The 22,414-nt window shown below is 39.5% G+C and overlaps 2 protein-coding genes across 8 annotated transcripts in view; one reads left to right on the top strand and one right to left on the bottom strand.

The window, feature by feature from the left end:
- Positions 1 to 10,111, top strand: part of NCOA5 (nuclear receptor coactivator 5) — a 59,019-nt gene extending 48,908 nt beyond the window's left edge. For all 7 annotated transcript variants that reach the window (XM_073559364.1, XM_073559366.1, XM_073559363.1 and 4 more), the window contains 4 exons: positions 5,877 to 6,003; positions 6,108 to 6,307; positions 8,699 to 9,016; positions 9,131 to 10,111. In XM_073559364.1, coding sequence (XP_073415465.1) covers positions 5,877 to 6,003; positions 6,108 to 6,307; positions 8,699 to 9,016; positions 9,131 to 9,774 — 1,289 coding nt within the window. In that variant the 3' untranslated portion in view covers positions 9,775 to 10,111. The remainder of the gene's footprint in view (positions 1 to 5,876; positions 6,004 to 6,107; positions 6,308 to 8,698; positions 9,017 to 9,130) is intronic.
- Positions 10,112 to 10,867: 756 nt separating this feature from the next.
- Positions 10,868 to 22,414, bottom strand: part of SLC12A5 (solute carrier family 12 member 5) — a 156,067-nt gene continuing 144,520 nt past the window's right edge. The window contains exons 24-26 of the mRNA XM_073559358.1: positions 15,691 to 15,705; positions 15,446 to 15,579; positions 10,868 to 15,106 (exon numbers count right to left, since the gene is read on the bottom strand). Coding sequence (XP_073415459.1) covers positions 15,015 to 15,106; positions 15,446 to 15,579; positions 15,691 to 15,705 — 241 coding nt within the window. The 3' untranslated portion in view covers positions 10,868 to 15,014. The remainder of the gene's footprint in view (positions 15,107 to 15,445; positions 15,580 to 15,690; positions 15,706 to 22,414) is intronic.

The raw sequence follows: 22,414 nt of genomic DNA, 5'->3' as shown, positions 1-22,414 counted from the left end.
CGTCCGTAACGACCCGCCCTATAAAACTGTCCTATTAGTTAACCCCTTTAGCAAACCCCTTAAAAAATAAAAATAAAAACGAAGCAAAAAATGATTATCATACCGCCGAACAAAAAGTGCAATAACGCGCGATCAAAAAGTCGCATATAAATATCCGTGGTACCGCTGAAAACGTCATGTTGTCCCGCAAAAAACGAGCTGCCATTCAGCGTCATCAGCGAAAAAATAAAAGTTACAGCTCGCAGAATAAAGCGCTGCAAAAATAATTAGTTTTTTATATAAAATGGTTTTCATTGCATAAAAGCGCCAAAACATAAAGAAAGACATAAATGAGGTATCGCTGTAACCGTACTGACCCGAAGAATAAAGCCGCTTTATCAGTTTTACCGCACATGGAACGGTATAAACGCACTCCCCCCCCCCCCCCCCCCCCCAAAAGAAATTCATGAAACGCTGGTTTTTGTTCATTCTGCATCCCAAAAATCTGAATAAAAAGTGATCAAAAGATGTCACGTGCCCGAAATGGTACCAATAAAAACGTCAACTCGTCCTGCAAAAAACAAGACCTCACATGACTCGGTGGGTCAAAATATGGAAAAATTATAGCTCTCAATATGTGGTGATGCAAAAACTATTTTTACAATAAAAAGCGTCTTTTAGCGTGTGACAGCTGCCAAACATAAAAACCGCCATAAATAATAAATCAAACCCCCCTTTATCACCCCCTTAGTTAGGGAAAAATAATAAAATTTAAAAAAAGTATTTGTTTCCATTTTCCCGCTAGGGCTGAGATTAGGGTTAGGGGTGTGTTGGGGTTAGGGTTGGAGTTAGAACTGGGGGGGTTTCCACTGTTTGGGCATATCAGGTGCTCTCCAAACGCAACATGGCGTCTGATCTCAATTCCAGCCAATTCTGCGTTGAAAAAGTCAAATGGTGCTCCTTCCCTTCCAAGCTCTGCCATGCGCCCAAACAGTGCTTTACCCCCACATAAGGGGTATCGGCTTACTCAGGACAAATTGCAAAACAACTTTTGGGGTTCTTTTTCTCCTGTTGCCCTTAGGAAAATAAAAAATTGGGGGCAAAAATATCATTTTGTGGAAAAAAATGATTTTTTTAATTTCACGCCCGGGCGTTATAAACTTCTGTGATGCACTTGGGGGTTAAAAGTGCTCACCACACATCTAGATAAGTTCCGTGGGGGGTCTAGTTTTCCAAATGGGGTCACTTGTGGGGAGTTTCAATAGTTTAGGCACATCAGAGGCTCTCCAAACGCACATGACGCCCGCAGACCATTCCATCAAAGTCTGCATTCCAAAACGTCACTACTTCCCTTCCAAGCCCCGACTTGTGCCCATACAGTAGTTTTCTCCAACATATGAGGTATCAGCGTACTCAGGACAAATTGGACAAAAACTTTTGGAGAAAATAAAAAATTGGGGACTAAAAGATCATGTTTGTGGAAAAAATACGATTTTTTTTATTTTCACGCCCAGGCATTATAAACTTCTGTGAATCCCTTGGGGGTTCAAAGTGCTCACCACACATCTAGATAAGTTCCTTAGGGGGTCTAGTTTCCATAATGGTGTCATTTGTGGGAGGTTTGCACTGTTTTGGCACATCAGGGGCTTTCCAAACGCGACATGGTGTCCGATCTCAATTCCACAAAAAAAGTCAAATGGCGCTGCTTCCCTTCCGAGCTCTGCCATGCGCCCAAATAGTTCTTTACCCCCACATGTGGGGTATCAGCGTACTCAGGACAAATTGCACAATAACTTTTAGGGTCCCGTTACCCTTGGAAAAATAAGAATTGAGGGTGAAAAGATCATTTTTGTGGAAAAAATGATTTTTTACTTGTACGGCTGTACATTATAAACTTCTGTGAAGCCCTTGGGGGTTCAAAGTTCTCACCACACATCTAGATAAGTTCCTTGAGGGGTCTAGTTTCCAAAATGGTGTAATTTGTGGGGGGTTTCCACTGTTTAGGTACATCAGGGGCTTTCCAAACGCGACATGGTGTCTGATCTCAATTCCAGCCAATTTTGCATTGAAAAAGTCAAACGGCGCTCCTTCCCTTCTGAGCTCTGCCATGCGCCTAAACAGTGGTTCCCTCCCCCCCACATATCAGGTATCAGCGTACTCAGGACAAATTGCACAATAACTTTTGCAGTCCAATTTCTCCTGTTACCCTTGGTAAAATAAAAAAAATTGAACCTGAAGTATTTTTTTTGTGAAAAAAGTTAAAAATTCCCGTGAAGCACCTGAAGGGTTAATAAACTTCTTGAATGTGGTTTTGAGCACCTTAAGGGGTGCAGTTTATAGTATGGTGTCACTTTTGGGTATTTTCTATCCTATAGACCCCTCAAAGTGACTTCAAATGTGATGTGGTCCGTAAAAATAAAATGGTGTTGCAAAAATGAGAAATCGTTGGTCAACTTTTAACCCTTACAACTTCCTAACAAAAAAAAATTTTGGTTCCAAAATTGTGCTGATGTAAAGTAAACGTGGGAAATGTTACTTATTAAGTTTTTTGTGTGCCGTATCTCTGTGATTTAAGGGCATAAAAATTCAAAGTTGGAAAATTGTGAAATTTTCGCCAAATTTACTTTTTTTTTCACAAATAAACGCAAGTTATTTGAATGAAGTTTTACCACTAACATGAAGTACAATATGTCACGAGAAAACAATGTCAGAATCACCGGGATCCATGGAAGCGTTTCAGAGTTATTACCTCATAAAGGGACAGTGGTCAGAATTGTAAAAATTGGCCTGGTCTTGAACGTGCAAACCACCCTTAGGGGTTAAGTTGTACAGTACCTTTTATTGTAAATTCAATGGAAATTAAACACAGTGCACATGCTGCGTTTTTTTTCCGCGCGGATTTGCTGCTCCATTACCAGGTGTCAAACCGCAGGCTAATCCGCAGATAAAATGCAGGTCTTTTGACCTGCGGATTTATCCAAATCCGCAGCACAATCTGCAACGTGTGCACATGGCCTTAGGCTAGCAGTAGCCCCTAGGATATTTATGAAGGTAGTTGTGGAAGTTATGGCTCATACCCGAGAACAGGATATCTTAATCATACCTTATCTGGATGATTTATTGGTTGTAGGGAAGTCCGTCCACCAATGTAATAGACACCTAGAGGAGGTAATGACCTTCCAAAGAAGTCTGGTTTGGTTATTTAAATCTTAAAAAATCCAGATTAGTGCCCTTAAAAACTGTTTCTTGGCATCATATTGGATTTGAAGAATCCGGAATGTCGCCTCCCAGTTTCTAAGATGGCAAAGATCCGGTGCCAGATGAAATAAGCTATAATAGTCTCCTCCATGTCTCTTAGGGCTGCAATGTCCCTGCTTGGGTGCTTTGACATCATGCTTCCCAATGGTGTTATGGGTACGATTCCTTCCCAGGGTTCTCTAGTGGGATGCGTTGCATCAACTTAGAGGGAAAGATGATGTCTCATCGGACAGTACAATCTCTTCAGTGGTGGTTAGAGGTATCAAATCTGTCCAGGGAGTTCCCTGGATGGTTAATATCACTGTCACCACCGATGCCAGCCCCTCAGGTTGTTGTGGTCCAGGGAATCTGGAATGTAAGTGAGAAAGAGTTACTGGCTGTACAGTGGGCTATTAGCAAGTTCCTTGTTTCCCTGCAGGGCCAGAATGTCAAGATCCTCTCAGATAATCGTGTAACTGTGGCTTACATAAACCTCTGGGGGAAGGGGGGACTCAATCAAAAACCTAGAGAGTGACAGATTTGTTTCAGGTAGCGGAGAATCATCTCCTCTCCCTGATACCACTACATATAAGAGGGAAGGAAAAAATACCAAAGTGGACTTCCTAAGCTGCAATCCTCTGAGACAAGGAGAGTGGATGCTGGATCAAGATGTCTTTACACATTTCAAATGTGGGGCCTCCCTGTAGTAGTTTTGTTTGCCTGAAAGTTAAATCGGAAGGTGATGGAGTTCTGTTCCCTGAACCCAAGGGAGGTTCTTTGGGCTGTAGACATGCTCTTGATTCCCTGGGATTTCATCAAGGCATACACTTTCCGTCCAGTTTCTCCAATTCCCCTGGTCATAAGGAAAATCGGTTAAGACAAGGCAAGGATTGTGTTAATTGCCACCTTCTGGCCCAAGAGACTTTGGTTCTCATATCTGAGAAAGATGACAGTGTGCAATTCGTGGGTCCTACCAGAAATCTTGAATCTTTTTTTCCCCAAGGGCTGATATTCCATCCACAAGTAACCAGCCTCCACTTAACGGCGTGGATCTTGAAAGGACACAGTTAAAGGCTTTTCTGCTAGTCTCATAGCCACTCTACTTCAGAGTAGGAAACCAATCGCAATTCAGATGTATGCTAGAGCTTGGAGATTTTATTTTTCTATCCTTTTCAGGTTCTAGGGTGGAGTAGGGATCGCCAATAGTGAAGATTCTGGCGTTTCTACTGAGGGGTGTTGAATTGGGGTTATCCACCAGCACTCCAAAAATACAGGTGTCAGCTCTCAGGGCTTTGTATAGCTGTGATTTGGCTGTTAACTATTGGGTATTACAATTAATTAAAGCATCTCTAAGATCTAGACCCATTTCTAAGGTAAATTTGGTACAGTGGGACTTAAATTTGGTCTTGACAGCCTTAACTGATATGCCATTTGAACACAATGAGTCAGCAACCCTTAAGGTTCTTTCTTTCAAAACAGCACTGCTGATAGCGTTAACTTCAGCCAGAAGAGTTAACGATATAGCCCCGCCTTTTACCCAGATCCTAGATGATATGGCTTACCTTCCTACGATGGCGAGTCGGTTCAATAGACTACAGGAAGTCTTTCTTCCACCTCTTTGTCCCAATCCAAAGAACCAGAAGGAGGAGAAGTTACAGTTACTAAGGATTAAAGAAGGGATAGGTCATTGTTCGTATCCTTACAGGGTTTTAAGAAAGGTTGTAGATCCTCAAAACCTACTATTGCTAGATGGATTATAGAGGTCATTTCTCTATCCTACTCATCAAGTGGCAAGGAAGTGCCGGAAGGTTTAAGGGCTTATTCCACTCGGGCCATAGCAAACTCCTGGGCAGAGAAAGCAAATGTGTCGATAGAAGAGATTTGTTAGGCTGCTTCCTGGTCTCTCATTTTGGAGCATTGGTTCCTTTGGTGACCGTCTGACCTGTAAATGACACATGAGATTCTCCACTGTCTCGTTGCTTGCTATGTGGCAGCAGACTCTTCATGTAGGATTGAGCTGTGCTTTAGGGAGAAAACCTATACCACTAGGTTGAGGTTCGATGTTAATTCATATGGATTTTCCAGACCATAAAGAACAGTACAAGTTTGAACTGTCGCACCGTTCTTTCGGGCTCAGCTCTATTGAGTGCTCTGCCAAATCATTATGGAAATAAGTCAAGGGTATCTGGTGATACCTGCAAACTATAAGACAACATCTGTAGTATTGCTTAAAAGTGTGTCCCAAAGTACAGGGTATGCCGTGATTACAAAACTTTTTGTTACAACTTCTGATTTACCTTGGTATGACCACTACAATGTCTGACTTCTCGCAAGAGTAAACGTAGGTAATTAAAATAAATGAAAAAATTCACAGCTCCCCACTTCTGCAACAATCTACAGGTGCTTTTGGCAAACCCAAAAACTTCACACTAAAAAGGTCTGCTGTTCTGTTTCAATGCTGCTATGTGTTTTTTTTTTTATTTACATTGTGCACTTATAATTCCATAAGGACAATAAATGCGGACTCGTGTTTAACTATTTCAAGTTCTTAATCTTACCCTAACAACCCTGGCTTGTGGCACAACTTTGTTGCATAGTTCAGTTTTACTGCTTGTGATACCAAATGAACCTATTGCTAATTTTTTGAGTTCTACTTGTAGACCGATACAAGCGTGAAGAACGTAGACGAGAGGAGCTATATAGACAATATTTTGATGACCTTCAAAAAAAAGCAGATCAGGATCGCAGCGTGGAATGCTCTGTTATTGTTGCAAACAAGCAGTCAAAGTAAGAAAATGTAGAACATTTGCATTCACTTTATTCAATTTTTTTTCCTGTATTAAAGCTTGGCTGTGAATGAACTAATTGTGTATACATATATATATTTTTAGGGAGTATGCAGAGTCGGTGGGAAGAAAGGTCCGTGACCTGGGCATGTTGGTAGACTTGATATTTTTGAATACAGATGTATCTTTATCTCAAGTCTTGGAAGATGTGACTAGAGGGGGCACACCTTTTGGTATAGTTATATCCCAGCAACATCAGACTCATCGCTCCTGCACAGTGAATATCTTGTTTGGCACACCTCAAGGTAATGTCATCTGCTTCTAGTTAACACTTTGTGTCGTCTTTGAAGATTTTTATGAAGGCTATAAAAAAAAAATACAGCTTTTATTTTAACCCCTTAGGCTAGTTTCACACTAGCGTTTCACTGACCTGCGTCGGTCTGCGCACAGCCGCCGCTAATCTCCGTCCCCTGCCGCACCTCCTACTGTTACCTCCGCCTATGGGCGCATGACGCGGCATGCGACCTGCGTACCCTATCTTTAACATTGGGTACGCAGGCCGTGCGCAGGTACTCGTTTGCCAGCGCATGCATCCTTTTGACAATGCGTCGAGCGCACCAAAATGCGGTCCTCTCCCCCGGCCCTCGGTGTCGTCTTGGAAGAAAATGTCTGTCACATGCGCAGTGCGCCTGCCAAGATTTGCCAGCCGGCAACAATAGATTTTTCCTATTGGTTCATTTTTATAACTGTGATAGACACTATCACAGTGATCAAAATAAAAAAAAATGGTAAAACCCCCCTTTACCACCCCTTTAGTTAGGTAAAGATAAAATTAAAAGAAGAAAATACTTTTTTCTTACATTAGGGTTGGGGTTATGGCTGTGGCTGGGGGTGTGTTGAGGTTAGGGTTGGATTTAGAATTGGGGGGGGGGTTCCAAATGCGACATGGTGCCCACCATTGATTACAGCCAATTTTTCGTTAAAGTCCAATGGTACATCCTCCCTTCTGAGATCTGCCAGCCGGCAACAATTTTGCTATTTGTTCATTATGATAACTGAAATCAAAATGTGATCAAAAGAGCAAAATACCTAAACAAACCCCCTTTATCACCCCCTTAGTTAGGTAAAAATAAAGTAAAAAAAAAGTACATTTTTCCATTAGGGCTGGGGTTGGGGCTAGTGTTAGGGTTGGGGCTAGGGTTGTGGTGATGGGGCTAGGGTTGTGGTGTTGGGGTTAGGATTGTGTTGCTGGGGTTATTGTACGGATTAGGGTTGGGATTCGGGTTAGGGGTGTGTTGAGGTTAGGGCTGTTTTAGGGTTGGAGTTAGAATTGGGGGGTTTCCACTGTTTGGGTACATCAGGGGGTCTCCAAACACAACATGGTGCCCACCATTGATTCCAGCCAATTTTATGTTCAAAAAGTCAAATGGTGCTGCCTCCCTTCTGGGCCCTGCTACGCGGCCAAACAGTAGCTTTCTCCCACATATGGGGTATCGGTGTACTCGGGAGAAATTGCACAATAAATTTTGTGGTCCATTTTCTCCTGATACCCTTGTGAAAATATTAATTTGGTTCCAAATTAATTTTTTTTGTGAAAAAATTCTTTCTGTGGATTCAAAACCGCAGCTTTTCCGCAGTTGAAAAACCGCAGCATGTGCACAGCGGATTGTAAGTCACATAGACTTACATTGTACAGTACACTGTCTGCAGAACTGCTGCGGATCCGCAGAGGCCTAATCCGCAGCGTGTGCACATAGCCTAAGGGGTGCAGTTTTTAGAATGGTGTCACTTTTGGGTATTTTCTCTCAAATGTGATGCGAGTCCCTAAAAGGTTTTTTTGTTAGAAAAATGAAAAATCACTGGACAACTTTTAACCCTTATAACATCCTAACAAAAAAATTGTTTCCAAAATTGTGCTGGTGTAAAGTAGACATGTGGGAAATGTTAACTATTTTGTGCGAAATGACGTTGATTTAAGGGCACAAAAATTAAGGTTTTTTTGCCAAATTTCAGTTTTTGTTTTTATAAAAAAAACGCGTCATATAGAAGAAATTTTACCACGAACATGAAGTACAATATGTCACGAAAAAACAGTCTCGGAATCAGTAGAAGCGTTCCAGAGCTATAACCTCATAAAGTGACAGTGGTCAGAGTTGTAAAAATTGGCTTGGTCATTAAGTATACAAAATTGGCCCTGTCACTAAGGGGTTAAAGAGCACAATTACAAAATGTTTGTGCCATGAATGATTGAGCAATAAACACAGCTTTAAGTGTACACAGTTTCATAAATCTCCCTCATTGACATTTTTCTATTTTACCTTTTATTTTTAATTGACATCAGAAAGTTCCGGCATATCCGTTATTGAGAACGTGAATGCAAGATGTCACATTTCGTTTTCACGTCCTGTTCAGTTGCAAAGTACGAAATGTCTGCCATATAGTTAATAACTATAGGGCTTATTTTATTTTTGATCTCATGTATGGCAGGTTTTCTTTTCTTAGAAAGCTGCAAATGCAATGGAAATGTTGGTCTTTTTAAACCAATGTTAAAGCATTGAAGTAGTTGTTAAAGGCTTGTTTTTCCTATGTATAACTTCAGTTTTTGGTTTCTGTACATTTGTTTGTATGCACTAGCATTCTGTCAGAACAGCTATAAAAACTTCTATTTTGACAAGAAACTATCATTATCACTGCAGAACATCGGAACATGCCACTTGCAGATGCCATGGTTCTTGTGGCAAGAAGCTATGAACGGTATAAAGTAGAGAAGCGTGAGAAGGAACGTGAAGATATTGCAAGACAAGCTGCCAAGCTATCTGCAGACGCTGTTTTAAGAGAACGTACTGGGGCTTTGGATGAAGGAATAAGAGCTCCTCCACCTCCTGGAATAATGACCTTGCTTAACTTGCTTGCAGATAATAGATATGTTACTGCCGAGGAAATAGATAAGGTTATACTCTATTTAAGAGATCGTAAAGAGAGAATTTTGGCTTTATCTGGTGAACCATTAACGCGTAAGTAGGGATGTTCTAATTGCTTAAAAACTTTAGTTTATTAAATTTTACTTTAACTCTCAACCTTACATTTGTCTGTTTTTGTGTTTGTTTTTTTTTTTTTTATGTTTATAGCACAACTCTCAAGGCCGTTGGGAGCAAGCTCTGGACCTTCTCTTGAGGGATCTTTGACCCTTGGAAGCAGTCAAACAATGCAGATGACACAGCCACTGACTTCTGGTACTCCAGCCGCTCAAACTCCAAGCAAATCTCAACAAGAGCTGCAGGCAAAAATTCTCAGTCTGTTCAATAGTGGAGCAGTCTCTTCTATTAGTTCCAAACCATCCAGTTCAGTAGCAACAGCTACCCCAGGCCAGAGCTTTGGCAGTACAGCCTCTACACAACGTCCAGTTATCCAAATGGATGTTGCATCTCTTGGTCCTTCTGTCCAGCGGTCTCAGACCATAGTTAACCAACATCCTAGCTCTTTGACTCAAGGTGAAGGAGCAAGGAGTGCAGCATCCAGGCCTGTTCCATCTGTTCAAATGCAAAATATGTATGGGCAAGTTCGTCCACAAGCTCCAAATAATGTATCTAACCAACGACCAGCGGCATCTGTAGGCATAAACTTTGACAATCCTAGCGTGCAGAAAGCTCTGGACACATTGATTCAGAGTGGACCTGCACTTTCCCATTTTGTGAGTCAGACAAATGCTCAAGCAGTTCGCAGTGGGCCTCCACAACAGCCTTCAATGGTCACTTATCCTCGCCACTTCTAAATCATGCGTTAGGTCTTACCGATCTTGTTTTGACCTCTAGAGGTAACCTACTAGTGCATTTCTAAAATACAAACAGATGTATATTCCTTTTTGTTTTGTTTTACGATAAAACCAGTTAATAAAACAAAACTTTCTGTAATGGTTCGTTAATAAGCAGATTCCCCACTTTTTGTTTTCAGAAGTGTTCTCCTATTTTGTTTAATCTGCATTAGTCACCAGTAGTTTTGCATTGTTAAAATTGTTTTGTGAAAACTCCCTGCAATGTCATGTGTTTTATTACATGAAATTTGTTTGATGTCCTCAACTTTTTAAGTAAAAGTTATTTAAAAAAATAAAAGTTTTTGACTCCTTATTAAAAGCATAAGTTTGCTAAGTATATGCTTAAGTCTTGACTCCAGAATATGGAGCAGGAGTTCTTGTATTTATTGACTTGCCAGTTGTTCATACTTCAGGTTTTATACCTTTGATTTATAGTACTTGGTCGAAAAGATTTTTTGATTTTCAAAATAATTAGTCAACTGGTTTAACTGCAAAAAGAGGTTCATCATTAATGTACTATCATAGCCTTCAAAAGCTCATATCTCTCTTCAGTTGACATGGCCATGCGTCTGTTGTTGCTGTTTCTTGTCCTTGTGTTACATCTCAATATTGCACTCTAAACACATCGTCATCTCCCCTTCCCATTTGTACTGAGATGAAATATCACGTCACATGTTCGGCTGCTTACTGGTTTACTCCCTCACTCCTGATTTCTTGAGCAGACTGAGCAATAGAACAGTTGGATAGCTGTGTATGTGAAGACCATGGGTAATTACAGCTCCGTATTGTACTAGAGGCATGTAGAGCGTTAACGTTATCTGCGAGGGGAGAAAGGAATCAGATGAACTGTAGCCCTTTACACGGTAATCATGCCGGATTAAAAAAACATTAAACTTCGTCAGTATAATAATTAAATAAAAAAAAAAACAAAAAAAACTTTGGTGTGGCATCACTTGGTGAGCATTCAGTCAAGCAGGTACTTTTGTTATTTTTTTGTTTTCCCAGAAGACAACTTAAAATTGTATAATAGCATTTTCAATAACACATCCAAAGGTTGTAATAAAATTAGGTTTATTGCATTTTGTGCTGACAGTCTCAAAACAAATTAAATCGGCACATTAAAGCTGTATGAGTAAGTAAGATAGCATTCAACCACAAAGAGAACCACACTAAATAACTACACAAAACATGAAACTAGTCCTGTAAGATACATAATGAAAGCAGCCAGTCTATAGCAGTGATTCATTTCATTTGGTTTGGAACAGAAATATTTGTACACTGATTTTTTTTTTTAATCTATATCCATAGTAATAAACAGACAAAATTAAAGCATTTTTATTTATTAGCCATCTAGGGAAATAGCACATGTCAAGTAACTGGGAGTCACATAAAACATAGAGTGCAGTTTAGGGTTTCTTTTAAGATCACATTGGTGGTAGAACTTTTCAAAACACATTTAAATATGTCTAAGTATGAATATATATATTTTTATATTTATGTATATTGCACATTAACCATTAATTTAAGATGTTGGAGCATTTTACTAAAGTCTTGGTGTCAGTCAGTATTCTGACCCTTGTAGTGCAACTTGTTTAAAATTGCTAAGCTGCCACACTAGCACTGAACTTTATTACTTTCCACCCAAAATACTAATCAGGACATGCCAGTATCGTATTGGAAGATTTTAGAGAAGACCGACTTCTCAGCCACATGTCATCGTGTAAAGAAAAAGCAAATTGCTTACTCAAGTCTTATCACTTGCTGAGGCATCACTAGGTCTCCCTTTTTATTTTTTTTTCCCCCACTTTTGTTGATAGAACTATTACCAAAATATTTCTTATTTTTCCAAAGGTCCCTGATATGTCTGCATAGAAGCAAGAATGTGCACGATCCAACTCTGAGATGTACAAATGAACACTAACTATTAGCGGGTTTAGTAAATCTTGGCCTCTTCATAAATTGCTCCTTTATACTAAACCCTAGCCAAGCTACTCCATTGGCAATGAAGCATGGTTTTGGGTTGTTTTTTTTTTTCTTTGCTAGTGCAGATTTGAAATTGGCAATTTTGGAAATTTAATGCAGTTGGTGGGGGGGGGGAAATAAAGCTTAAATGTAGTTTTTGGTTCTATATAAACAAAGATGCGGCATATAAGTTAAACTTTTGAACGTAATTTTGTTCAAATCCCTCATTTTTATCTGTTTTGATATTTGGCAGACCAGTTTTGTGCTGCTTTTGTTTAGCTTGCGAGAATACGTAGACTAAAATAATTGTATCTGGAGATATGTTGATCTCTATGAGCTCTTTTTCTAATATAATCTAGAATGTATACATTGGATGAATGCATTTGATGGATGCCATACTGTGGCATTTGTCACCTATAGGGACCCAGTGTGGGAAAAAAAATGTTTATTTTATACTGACCAAAAGGACAAGTCTTCATCGGGCTAATGTAACCTTTTGGGCAGGTTTAATCTGGATGCTAGGAGCTTTCTACATCACAGACCTAAAGTTAACATTGCCTTAATTTAATCTGTAAAATTAATATTCTGATAGCATTTAACACTGGGATTCAAACAAAAATACTTAGTTTCATTGCAATAGAATAGAGGGATTCAAAATGGTGGGAAATTGGCGGGAAAAGTATTCCACAAAGATGAACACTTTTTGTACAAGGATTAAGCCTCATTTACATAAAACCAGAAGATCAATATAAGGGAGAAATGCACATTTTCTCAACTTTGTTACAATGTTACATCATCCGTTTGCTAAGATCTATGTACTGGAGCACAAGAAAGCCAGTTTTTCACTCTTAGAGGCACTTCAAGGAACAAATAGTAAAACTCATGGACCACTTATGTACAAATGTGAGAACAGGCAATTTAGCCTGTGGCTGCTGCAAAAGATGCCTTGCACAGAAAAGCTTGGACCTTGCGAAGTTATGATCACTGTCATGTTCATATTTGCTCAAATTGCCTGAATTAAACAAAATTTGCATTGCAGTAATGCACGGCTGCTGCTTTTCTCATTGTACACAAGATAATGTAGAACTGCTAGAGAATGGATGCAAGTTACAAAAGTAGTTCAAGCCTATAATTGAAATGGAGGGATGACGAGGAGAGCCATGTGTTAAACACGTGGTAAAGAATAAATGTGTTTATTAAAGGTTGTCGTTTTGATTTTTGCTCTAGATACTGACTTCATGCTGCAGTCTTTGTTTGAAACCATTTTACTACTGTATTTGGCAGGTTTTTACTGACTTGAGGACAAATGGAATACATTTATTGCAAACACTACAATTTTCATTTCATACATGAAAGCACCAGAATAAGCTAAAAAATAATCTAAACACCAAAAGCAAATAAGTCATATATAGCTTTTCCAATATTTTAAATATATTTTACAAGATACCTCAGTGATGAGGAGCTTGCGCGATTACAATTACTGTATAAAAATATTGAATGAGTGTGCTACAGATGCGAAATTAATAAAATTTTGCAGTACATGCTTACTCTACCTTTTAAATCCACTTTGTTTTAAACCATAGAACTCTGCATTCTGTCATAAATCTCTTTATATATTATAGTTTAAAAAATATATATATGTACACCGGCAAGTGCTTTTTTTTTTTTTATCTTACGCCACATACAGCTTAAGTCACAGCACTATTAACAATGGCACTGTAAAACAATTAAACAACTAAAATGAGTGGGTTGTGGATTTCTCTTTTTAATAGTTATATACTGTGAATGCTGAATTAACTGCACGTACTACAATGAAGTGGGAGCCCATCAAAAACAACAAACGTGCAAATGAAAATTAAAGCCCAACAAAAGTTTCAACCTTTATCCTATTTCTTACAGTTCTGGAAGACCGGTTTGTGAATAGTATGCTTGCTGTTTTTATATATTATAATTTTTTATTTTTGGCATTTTCTTTTTTTAGTTTTGTTACTAAAATATGATGTTTCGAAAGTGCATAAACATTACCGGCCTTGTATCATTTTGATTGTTTGTCGGCTAACCGTATCAACGGTGGTTTTGATGAGTTTTTTTAAATGTGCATTCTCACTTTATGTGGGAGCCACTTCATTGCAGTGAAGGAGGACAAAAGAAGCAAGCGGAAAAGAATCACAGCTTAAAGACTTGAGTGGGATTGTGTGAAATGAATTTTACATAAGGAATCTATCCTAGGCCATGCAATTTGAGACTGCAAAAGTATGTTAGTCTCTAAAAGGTCCCCTGATTTCCCTGCTACCAGTCTGAATCTACACAAACTGTTGCCTGTGCGCTTTTTATCAAATTTGTAATCACTCACCGTCCTTCTGGCACAGATCCTCAGAGGCAATACTATAGAGCAAACGGGTAGAGGAAAAGTAAAAGGCAGAAACTTTTTTTTTTTTTTTTTGCATCAGATTATTATTGCAACATGCTCCTCGGCATCAGACAATATAACAGCCCTTGCTTGATTTCCTGCACAGCTGAGTGGTCCTTTTAATGTCTTGTTTGGCCTCTTCTGCGACTTTGGCTTTATTCTTACTGATCTGGGGCATGTGCAGTCTGAATAAGACCATGAAAGTTGTCAATTATGTCTGCTGTTACCCCAAATCCTGACAGCTCAAATTGCTGAAGCCGAGGAGAAAATAGTGGCTGTCAAGAATAGGGTGTGGAGGGAGGAACATTTGGAACGGTAAAGCATGCTGGTGAATACTCCCTCTTTCCCTTTTCTTGTCACACCAATACTTTATCTAATGACTGGTCTTTATTTCCAATAGGTGTAGATGAAAGTTATCTTCTGTTTTCTGCCTGTATAACCCTTGTGTTCTCCAAGTCTGTGTCGGGGAGAAATTAGTGTAACAGTGGATCACAGTATGCACAGAGGGGCCAGTATTTATAGCATCTTAAGCAGTGCGGCTCAGTTTAAGAAACATACATAGACTTATGTAAGGGTTTAGAAACCAGCTTCATCAGTAGCACACTGGTGAAGATATGAGGAACAGTTGCACTTGTGCTGGAATGGAAGATCTGGTGCTGCAGTTCACATGTAAGGGCATTAAAGGGTAATGGTGGAAGCAAGTGAAGTTTGTGAGCACTGACCATATGCCTTTTCCCAACTCTCCTGATCTCTTAATACTTTTGCAATGTGGAGAGAGGTTTGAAGGCTCCTGCTAAGTGCAGCAAAAACTTCATCCAGGTTCTGGTATTCAAGAATAGATGGTTATGACCTCACGTCCACCACCACGAACCAACATAACTCGGTCCAGATGTTCTGTGAGGACTTCTAAAAACTCCATATCTGGTGGCAGAAGTTGAGGAAAATTAGAAACTGTTGTGAGTGGATCATTATAAAATGATTGCACCAGTCATATGAATGTAAAAATGATATACAGTATATAGAAAATTGCAATGCAGTGCTCATTTAAAGAACAGATGCTGTGTAGCCCTAGATGGCCACTATCGTTCAGAAAACAATTTTATAATGTACAAGATCAGCCAAACTTCACATTTTGAGCTATAAATGACATGGATACAGAAATTGACTTGGTGCTGGGTTTCAGTATGTTGAGATATTTTTACCACAAAAAAAAATATTTTTTCAAAGATGAATTATATTGTGTTTTGTAGAAAAGGATACAGTTTTCATCGCCTTTCCTATTACGAGGTGGACCAGGCATATTAAGTAGAACAAGTTTTGCATCATGAGATTTCTTGACAATAACCTCATTAAGTTTCACAGCTGTATGCATCCTCCGAACGTTTGATTGGTTCCTGGGTAAAAATAAATTGAATAAGAAACTTTGTATAGGCTTACAAATCTACTAGAATACTAGAGCTTCCACTGATATTTAACAAGCACATTTTCAAAACAAAAAGACTTACAAGTTCTCCCATTCTCTGATTGCAGGAAAAAAAGAAACAAAGCTGAATTAATGGTACATGAAGAGAAAATATGCATAATCTTTATTTCTACTTCATTACAGTGGGTGGAGTTCAATAAAAAAAATTGTAAAAATCTTGTGATTCTATGTGATCTGTTGATAGCTAGACACCCATAAAACTCAACATTTACAGCACTCAAGTGATAAGTCTCCTACTAGTTGGCTACTTGACAAAGCTCTTCTTAGTTACAACTCATATTACCAGATCAGTTATTACTGAAACTGCGATTGCAACCCCTATTTTGGAAATTGACAGAATACAATCTTTGAGTCGTGTAGTGGATGATAATTGGCATCTTGCCATCCTTAATGGGGGGTGGGGGGGGAATCCTATAAAATGACTAGTGATGAGCGCACATACTCAAAGTTTTCCAAGCATCTGGGTGTTCTCGTATATTATGTTTGAGTCTCTGTGGCCGCATGATTTGCAGTTAGACAGCCTCAACACATGAGGATTGCGTAATAAATGTGCAATCCTCTTGTTGAGTCTGTCTTATCAGCCGCAAATCCTACAGCTGCAGAGACTTGAACATAATATGTAAGCACGCCCAGGTGTTCATCACTAGACTATATCAATGCAATTTCAAATCCTGGCTCCAAACCCAGCAGTTGGAAGAGCTGGTGGTAGTGCAAGGGTCCTTCAAAAATCCCAAAACCACCTAACGCAGGAGTTGTGCTCCAGTCACTATCAGACTAATCTGGGTACCCCCAACAGCTCTTGATTGCGTCTTTAACAGATCCAGTTTCCCCTACCTAGTGAATTGGACCTGACCTTAAGCTGAAGTCTTCAGCCACCTGTACAACCATCCACAATCATAGAATGTGAGTACCATATACCCAGCCTTTGGACCTGGTACCTCAACCTCCTCTCTGCTAAAGGAGCCACCTACTTGCTGTTGTCCCCACTGGTACTCTGGTTTGAACTGCAATAGCCCTCCATATAACTTGCCCCAATATTTTGATTATTCTCACAATGGCACCAGCACAATGCAGTTTTTCCATCATATATTCATCTGGATCCTTCTTAACATTGATTTTATAGATACAATGTTGGTTCTGTAGTTATTATTGTCATGTAGTTCTGGGGCTCCTGGATTTAAATCTGACCAGGGACAATATTTGCATTGAGTTTGTGCGATGTTTGCTTGAGTACTCCTTGAGTACTCTTGTTTCCTCACCCACTCTAAAAGATACCCACATGGCCTCCACCATCTTTTACACAGGGTGTGGTGTGCTTTGGCTCATGAGACATCTGCCAAAGAATGCTTTTCCAGAACTTTGCTGCTTTCTTTAGATGTGTTTTGTGATAGTCTTATCTGGCCTTTCTATTTTTAAGGCTGATTAGAAGTTTGCACTTTGGGAAATCCTCTGTATTTTCTCTCGTGAAGTCTTGACTCTTTATGGTAGACCAAGATACTGAAACATCTACTTCCTGGAGAGTTTTCTTCACTTGGGTAAATGTTTTTTTTTTCACCATGGAAAGAATTCTGCTACCTTTGTTACCTCTCTAATGGCTTTTTTTCAGCCTAATGATGGCCTGTTTATCTTCCATTGAGCTCTTTTGACTGCATGTTGTGGGTTCATAGCAACAGCTTCCAAATGCCACACCTAGAATGTTACAGAACTTTTATTTGGTTAATGATGGATTAAAAAGGGAATAGCCCATGCAGCCAATTAAAGAGCTTTTGACATTATTGCCCCAATTACATCTGGACCATTTGTAAAGAGGCCGCTACATACTAAAGAGCTGTGATTCTTAAGCCCTTACTCCAATTAGGATGAGACTACACAAGCTGAGTGTGCACTTTTTAAAGTCATATTGACTACCAAAAACATATTCAAGGTATTGTTATATAATCAGCTAAAATGCCAAAATTTGTTTCAATGTCCAAATTTTTCTGGTCTAACTACATAAGCTAGAATAAAAATGCCTTAAAATCACTCCTTTGCATAATGTGCCCCTTCCTATCTAACAAGTGATTGGGCACTCTAACTTCTGTTTCAAGGTACAAATACCATTCAGAAGATATGACCTGTTTGCTAAACAAATATAGAGAAATATAAACTAATAATTGCCACAGAACTTTCCTCATGGCATTGTAAACTATCTGTTTAAGCCATCACATCAACAAGACTCTAGCATTTCAGCCAACTGTATTCTCAAATAACGATATTGAAAACAGAAGTAGGCAGAACAAAATAAATGGGTGGTTTTAATCAGTCACCACTCCTAGATTGATACCTACACTGGCAACCCTAATTTGTTGTCTAATGGGTCAATCCACAACACCCATATTAAGATAAGCTGTGCTCTCCTAGTCTAGATGACAAAAGTATAAGAGATGTAATTTGCTTAATTTTTATGCTAGCCAATTATATTCTTCAAAAGGCTTGTCAGCAATCATCTCCCACAACATTCATCTTGACACTCATTGACCAAAAGGCCTACCCTCAATTCGCTTCTGGACTTACTCAAAAAATTAGGTATCTTATACTACTGAGGCTTCCCCTGAGCTCTGGTGTCCATACATGGGGAACACACCTTCACACTTGATGTAACCTTCCTGGTGTTTGTTAATTAGCTTTTAGAACTGTACAACCACTGTTGGCTTCCACAAGCCCAAGACAGAGGGCTTCCACAAGCCCAAGACAGAGGGCTTCTTGTCAACAAGAAAACATTCTGGCATCATTCTTAAGAGGCTGTCTGCACTGCTTAATATGAAGAAATCACTAGTTTGTTCCAAGAGTAGATGGCTCTAATGCATCCTTTTCCTGCCTTCTTAGATATCAGACTGATCATATGCATTCAAGGTGCCCTAATTTCCCTTGCTTGTATTTTTCTAGTCTAGGGCAGTACTTTATTCTGCTTTCTTTATTATTGAAGTTGGTTTTCTTAAGTTCCTTTTTGATTTTGTTTTCCCCTTGATTTCTACCTGTATTTTTCCTCACCGTGTTACCCTTGGAATCTAACTCTGCCTTATCTATCCAGTCACGTCCCATACTGTTCATTATCCCTACATTTAGATGAATTCACAAAAATCTCCTACAGTATGAAATAACTATACACTCCAGAGAAGCTTGTGCAAATGCTCAACCAACTGGTGGCTCCTACACATCTAAGACAGATAACTTTCATCCCTCCACAATGGTTTTTACTGGGTTCTGTCCATTTCCATAGGTGTCATTCTCTGGGTAAACTATATTCTGTTTTGCACCTTGAGGTTGTGATTTCTAAATAAATATTGGAGAATCAACAAAGTATGGCTACTTGCCACTGTCTTCATCTGACGTATTATAAAACATTTTGCCAATGATTACGCTGCCGCTTTTCCTCCCTAATGCAGTGGAAAACGAAAATGTTCATTTCTGATGTTCCCTTACAACATGCTGACTTCAAAAAATTGAATCTCTAAACTGGCTTACAAACATACGCTTTCTGTCCTAGCACCTAATGTTCTGCTATTGAACTATGCTCACAACCACACCATTCAAGTTATAGTAATTTATATGAAAATGGCAATAAAAGTAGACACATGTTTTCCTTCACCCCTGGAAGCTAAATTGCTCATCATACTCTTTGTATTGTCTATATTTGATACTGTTGGGCATTTTGTCCTCACAATTCTTCCCCAATCACTGTATACTGCCCAAGCCTTTATTTACCGTTGTAGTTAATTTCCAAGGTGACAGCAAGGAAAAAGAGCTATGGGTCAGATACAATGGCTTGTGAAAGTATTCACCCACCTTTTGACTTTTTACCTATTTTGTTACATTACAACCTAGATTTTAAATATTTTGGTAATTTGATTTGTATGTGATGTATCAGCACTAAATAGTCTAAGTTGGTGAAGTGAGAAAATGAGGCTGCAACACCATTAAGCAAGAGGCACCATTAACCAAACAACACTATGAAGACCAAGGAGATTTCTACACAAGTCATGCACAAAGTTGTTGAGAAGTACAAGTCAACATTGGGTTATAAAAAAACAAAATATTCCAATCTCTGATGATACCCCAGAGCATCATCAAATCCATTATCATCAAAGGGAAAGAATATGGTACCACAACAAAGCTGCCAAGAGAGGGTTGCCCACCAAAGTTCTCAGCTTGGGAAAGGAGGGCATTTATCAGAGAGGCAGCATAGACTAAAGGTAACCCTGAAGGAGCAGAAGAGTTCCCAAGCAGAGGCTGGAGTATCTGTCCATAGAGTGAGCAGAAAAGCCTTACACAAATTGTAAGGCCTGATTTGAGTTTGCTAAAAGACGTGGGAATCTCCTCAACTGTATGGAAGAAGGTGCTGTGGTAAGATGAGACTAAAATCTAACTGGCCACCAAGGTAAACACTCTGACTCCAAACCAACACGGCTCATAACCCCAAGAACACCATCCCCACAGTGAAACAAGGTGGTGGCTGCATCATACTGTGGGGATGTTTTTCGGCAGCAGTGACAGAAAATGGTCTGATTCGAGGGTAAGATGCATGGTGCGTAACGGATATTCTTGAGCAAAACCTGTTTCGGTATGTCAGGAATTTGAGATGGGGATGGAGGTTCACCTTCCAAAAAGACAATGAGCCAAAACATACTGCTAAAGCAACACTTGAATGATTTAAGGGGAAATGTGTAAATGTTTTGGAGTGGCCTAGTCAAAGTTCATACCTTAATCCAATTGAGAATCTGGTCAGCTTTGAAGATTGCTGTTCACCAAAGGAAACCATCTAACATGAAGGAGTTGGAACAGTTTTGTCTTGAGGAATGGGCAAAATTCGCAGTGGAAAGCTTAGATACTTATCCAAAGTGACTTGAAGTTGTAATTACTGCAAAAGGATGCTCTAAAAAGAACTGACTTTAGTAGGTGAATACTTATGCACACTGAAATTTTCAGTTTTGTCCTATTTGTTTGCTTCACTATAAAAAGAAAACCAAATTATCACAATTGTAGGCATGTTCTTTACATGAACTGATGCAAACCCTAAAAAGAAAGTGAAATTCCTAGTTGTGAGGTAGCAAAACATGAAAAATGCCAAAGGAGGTGTGTGAGGGACGAAGGAGATGCCCCTCATGGAATGTGCCCCCACCTTGGCATTCCCCCAGCCCATGAAAAGCAATACAATGTTTTCCTTTAATTAAAAAACGCCAGGGACAGGCTCTTTGAAGCTTGGTCCTCAGACTCCTCACCAATTAGCACCAAGCTGTGAGCTCCTGCAGCTACAGGCAAACTGACTGAAGCACATGATAGAGTGGTAGACGGAGGAGATGTAGGCTTGTGCTGAATTGTACAGCATTTGGTGGGTGAGTGATAAGTTAAAATTGGATTGTGGCGGATGGGCAATCAGTACAATGACTGGCACAGGGTAGTGGCATCAGTGTAACGGTTTGAAAAGAATATAATCCTGGCTTCTGCGTTTAGGATGGATTGGAGATGGGAGCTTTAAGAAAGACAAAGATCGATTAGTAGAGACTTGCAATAGTCCAGACGAGAATGAGTAAGAGCAAAAGTAAGTTTTAGTAGAGTCAACGATAAGAAAAGGTCAAATTTTAGAGCTGTTTTTGAAGTGCAGGTGACATGAGAGAGCAAGTCACCTGCACCCTGTAGGGGGTGTATTAAAAATCTAAATCAAATATGACCCCAAATGGAGATGGCAATATCGGGCATAGGAAGGTTAGTGGAGGAAGGAAACGCAAGAAATTCACTTTCTGACAAGTTCAGTCTTAGAGGGAGACCGTGAAATAGAGTGAGACAGCGGAAAGGCAGTTAGTGCTATTTTGTAGTAATGCAGGTGTGATGTCAGGAGAGAATATGTATAGTTGGGTGTCATCAGCATAGAGATAGTACTAAAAAAATCTACTGATGGTTTGTCCAATATGGGCAGTATATACAGTGCCTTGCAAAAGGATTCGGCTCCCTGGAACTTTTCAACCTTTTCCCACATATCATGCTTCAAACATAAAGATACCAGATGTAAATTTTTGGTGAATAATCAGCAACAAGTGGGACACAATTGTGAAGTTGAACGAAATTTATTGGTTATTTTACATTTTTGTGGAAATTCAAAAACTGAAAAGTGGGTCGTGCAATATTATTCTGCCCCTTTAACTTAATACTTTGTTGCGCCACCTTTTGCTGCGATTACAGCTGCAAGTCGCTTGGGGTATGTCTCTTATCAGTCTTGTACATTGAGAGACTGAAATTCTTGCCCATTCTTCCTTGGCAAACAGCTCGAGCTCAGTGAGATTTGATGGAGATCGTTTGTGAACAGCAGTTTTCAGCTGGACTTTGACTTGGCCATTCTAACACCTGGATACATTTATTTGTGAACCATTCAATTGTAGATTTTGCTTTATGTTTGGGATCATTGTGTTGGAAGACAAATCTCCGTCCCAGTCTCAGGCCTTTTGCAGACTCCAACAGGTTTTCTTCAAGGATGGTCCTGTATTTGGCTCCATCCATCTTCCCATCTATTTTAACCATCTTCCCTGTACCTGCTAAAGAAAAGCAGGCCCAAACCATGATGCTGCCACCACCATGTTTGACAGTGGGGATGGTGTGTTCAGGGTGATTAGCTGTGTTGCCTTTACGCTAAACATCGTTTGGTATTGTTGCCAAAAGGTTCAATTTTGGTTTCCTCTGACCAGAGCACCTTCCACATGTTTGGTGTGTCTCCC

Source organism: Dendrobates tinctorius, unplaced genomic scaffold (assembly GCF_039654945.1).
Source record: "Dendrobates tinctorius isolate UK_male_01 unplaced genomic scaffold, ASM3965494v1 ptg000270l, whole genome shotgun sequence".
Classification (NCBI taxonomy): Eukaryota; Metazoa; Chordata; class Amphibia; order Anura; family Dendrobatidae; genus Dendrobates; species Dendrobates tinctorius.
This window is presented reverse-complemented; position numbering and strand designations above follow the sequence as displayed.